At 36.0% G+C, this 4,294-nt stretch overlaps 1 protein-coding gene across 1 annotated transcript in view; it reads right to left on the reverse strand.

The window, feature by feature from the left end:
• Window positions 1-526: 526 nt before the first annotated feature.
• Smp_082580 (hypothetical protein) overlaps window positions 527-4,294 on the reverse strand; it is a gene marked incomplete at both ends in the record, with an annotated part of 6,005 nt that continues 2,237 nt past the window's right edge. Inside the window, one exon of the mRNA XM_018791898.1 lies at window positions 527-694. Within this exon, the coding sequence (XP_018647289.1) occupies window positions 527-694 (168 nt within the window). The remainder of the gene's footprint in view (window positions 695-4,294) is intronic.

The raw sequence follows: 4,294 nt of genomic DNA on the forward strand, positions 1-4,294 counted from the left end.
TTGGATGGAGAATGCTGGTGTGCGGCCTATGCTTCTCCACGAGGGGTAACAGATGTAAGTAAGTAAGTTAAGTATTTTCCAATCACTGAAGTAATCGGGCAGAATAGTCTACTGAATACACTTAAAAATTTTCCGATATAACTTTTTTTATCATTCAAGTATTTGGATGCACACACAGCTTAAAGACAATTCATTTTCAATATTTTGAGAAGATCCCAAACCCATTCATCAATTACTAATGGATTTTATCCACATTCAACATTCTGCAACATATGATAGTATACAATTCAATTACGTTATCGTATAACATTACAAGTTCTGTCATTATGGTCCTCAACGAACAATCCAGACTAATTGAGCACACAAATGTTGTGTGGTGTGTTAAGGTGATTCTCGTTTATTGAGAAACACACCATAAGAAATTCGAATGGTTATTTGGTGAACACTCACCAATAGGTACGATAAAAAGAACACTCGATTTTGTGTATTGCACAACCTATTTGGATTTATAATTACTTTAAGTGTGTCAGAGCAATTTACGTTGTGTGCTTTGCGTGATCAAGATGGTTAAATTATGTGGAATCATGACAAGGATCTTGTACATAATTTCACAAGCTGAAAGCTCACTTTCTAGTGTATGTGTTATGGAAATGAAGTTGATATCAATTTCGTGCAATTTATCTCGTTGATAATTCTGGACACAACAGGATTAACACAAACTGTAGAATAATACAACTTCATAAGTTCTTCTCAAATTTCTTATGATATATGACAATGTAATTACTTGGTTATTTCTACTCAGTAGTTGAATTCATGAGTCAATTAAAGCTAGACCAACCATGGAAAACCTGGAAGCACTGGACGGCCGTTTCGTCCTGTTGTGGGACTCCTCAGCAGTGCGCATCCATGTCCCATACTAGGATGAAACGACTGTTCAATGCTTCCACGTTTTCCATGGTGGTCTAGCTTTAATTTATTTATAATTAATAATGCTCTCTTATTTCCTCTTTTAGTTTTGAACGTTCACCTTGTTATATTCCGATGAGAATAATGAATGGTAACTGTTGGAAGCTATTTGTGGACTAATACTATACACATATTTTTATTGTATAGTCCTTAAGTAACTAAGCTATGCATACTCATGTTCCTCTTATTATGAGCTTTATTTTGATCCATAGACTATTATTATACGATTTACCATTCTTGAGTTATACCCAGTATATTAGTTACAGTCTCCCACATTCACGGATACTTTTGGCTAAATCTTGTTTGGTTTGTATATAAACTCAGTATGTTTGAAATACATGATTCATATCACGGAGGCTGAGGTCGGTGTTCTGGACTTAACAGACAGGTCTAGGCAGAAAGCAGAGACCGATAAAGACTCTAGACTGCTCGTACGGGCTTTATGCATCATTGGTCCGGTTGATAAGTCACTGTTCTCCTAATTGGCGGCATCATCACATACTGATAGGGTCACAAGTTCACAAGATATAACATACCGCAATTTCACTTTTTTAAAGAGAAGTAAGTCAAATACTTGTTCTGATCATATTAGTGTTGGAGATTGTATGATTCATAAAGATAATGACATGTATCTAAGTGGAATCAATTCATTTACTCATGTAAATCTCAATGTTATTACTTTGTGTTATATCGTGTGAGTGATGCGTACGTTCCCTGTTTGTATGCATGAACATTATGAGACCGCCCAATTGGAGAGCAGTGAATTCATTAATCACCCAATGATACACAAAGCCGTGTGAGCAGTCTTTAGTACTTATCAGTCCTGCTTTCTGCCTAGCCCAGTCAGTTAAGTCCAGAACACCAATAAAAGCCTCTGCAATATGAATCATTATTCTCAAACATACTGGGTTTATATACTAAACAAACTAACCACATTGTACCAATAAAATAGAAAATAACATTTGTACAAGATTTGACCAAATGTGGCTGTGAATAGGGCGAACAGTAATGAATGGACTAGGGATAACTCAAGAATGGTAAATCGTATAATAATAGTCTATAGGTCAAAATGAAGCTTATAGTAAGAGGGACACGAATATGGATACTTTAGTTACTTAACAATTATACAATAAGAAATATACATATCACATTGGTCCATAAACAGTCCTCAAAGGTTACCATTCATAATTCTCCACGGGATATAACACTATGAGATAAATCTCTTGACATATTTTTAAAAATGATAAAACTGTAGAACTTACTTGACAAAGCCATGAACCAGTTAAAATGAGACAAAATTTATGTATCAAACTGAAGATAAGATTAGAATTGGAAATAATCTCTACAAAATATGATATAGTTGTGAATAATATTGTCTGAATCAAAATATTATGTACATGTGTATCAAATGGAGTTCGTCCGTGTAGATGAAATGTCAGCATAAAGTATATGGCAGATCCCATCAGAAGGTAAAAAAAATCAGAAATTTGCCTAAAATGAAACAGTAAATAAATAATATCTTCATAGATAGATTCGATTGTAATAATTTTATGATTTATTAAACAGGATGTGCAGATAAAGGTTAACGTCCGATGTTATTGGAATCAACTAATTCTACAGTACGATATCTGCAGAGGTTAATTCCTCTATATCTGACTCCAATAGATAATATTCCGTTGACTGAGTATTAAGGCAGGCCAAATCTCCTGGTAATATTATGAATTTACTTGAGATTATTCAAAAGTCAGAAACAGTTGTACAGATAGTATATTGTTCATAATCAGTAAAAATCCTCAAACACATAGGGAAGAGAGTGTGAGAGAGTGTAGAGAACAAAGCGAAACGAATCTGAGTTGGTTCACATATCTTCTCTGGTTCGTTCATTTGTATGAGGTCTGTGATACTGTCCAGGTGCCCAAACTGAAGCAGGTGGTTTACTGAGGGGGCCATACCCAGAGCCTTTGACCTAAAGGTCTAGTCCACAAGGCAGTGGAACATCGTGAGGAGATGCAGTCCCATGGTAGTCGGTCACCAACGATTGATTCATACACCATTTGTTCCATCAGGATACTGGAGTCCATGTGCACCATTGGTTTGGAATGAGGGTTTTCCAACTCCCCTAGGTGGACACTCCACATCCACCAACCCGGTTAAAGCGCCAAACATTCGCTTTTCGTCCTCTCAATTTTGTAAACAACACCCACGGTGCAAGAAAGCAGTGAGTATGACTTCCCTGACAGAGGCTATATCCGCGTAGCCATGTGAGAGCATTTGGAGAGGGACAGCGGAATCTCTCCACTCTCGGCCGTACCAGGGCATTTGGGGGCCCGACTTAGATTAACCCAAACAATTGTCATACTTTTTCTAGCTTTACATCGTCTCTATTATCTCCAAAATCGAAGATCATCATGATTTAAGCACAAAAAGATTGTCGACATTGTTTCACAGTTGTTACACACTTATAGCCAGGCTGTGTATAAACTTAGGATTGATGTTGCATTACCTACTGATCATTTTAAAAGTATTGTCGTTTGCAAAAATAAATCAGTTAAATCATTAACCATGATAGTTTGTATTTTCTTGTATTCGATATTGATAAGTCTATTGAATGAACATTCAATTCGATTTCCTAGCCGTTACTGATAACCTCAGACTGAATTTACATGATAAATTGAACACAAAAGGAAAGGTATAAAGGGGGAGATAGTATAGTCTGGTGATAAGGATTTATTTGACTCCCAAAATAAATCACTTTAAGTGATTTGTATGAATTGAACTGGGTTATGTTGTAGTATCAGTTTATTTGTTAAGCCCATATACTTTATCCTAGCTACTGGCCAAGCCAATTCGCTTGTCATGAGTCATATTTTGATCTTGTTAATTATTCGCTTATTAACCTTGGCTATACTTTTATATGAGCATATATGTGTACACTTCGTATCTTATTCATCATATGTCTGTCACTCATTTTTGTCCGACTATAAATGTTGATTAACGCTTGCTTAAATGGAGTTGGCTTCCCAGCCATCTCCACTGCATGTCGTTTCCGCCTCGTTCACTTCCTTCGCTTATTCGCCTGTTCACTCGCTCGTTATTATTCGCTCAGGTGTTGCTAACTTTCTGACCTGAGTTATTCGACAATAAACTGTAGTTGCTGCTATCCTTTGTCTTCTGATTTTACGCGCCGTTAAGATTAGAATTATATCGGTTATCGAAACGAACGATTAACGAATCGCGGCACTACAATGTTTAACAATAATAATTCAATACCTTACTATGTGAATGAATATGTTTACCCAATATTATGCAATTATGCATCTATAATTCT

The sequence above is a fragment of the Schistosoma mansoni genome (genome assembly GCF_000237925.1).
Source record: "Schistosoma mansoni, WGS project CABG00000000 data, supercontig 0224, strain Puerto Rico, whole genome shotgun sequence".
NCBI lineage: Eukaryota > Metazoa > Platyhelminthes > Trematoda > Strigeidida > Schistosomatidae > Schistosoma > Schistosoma mansoni.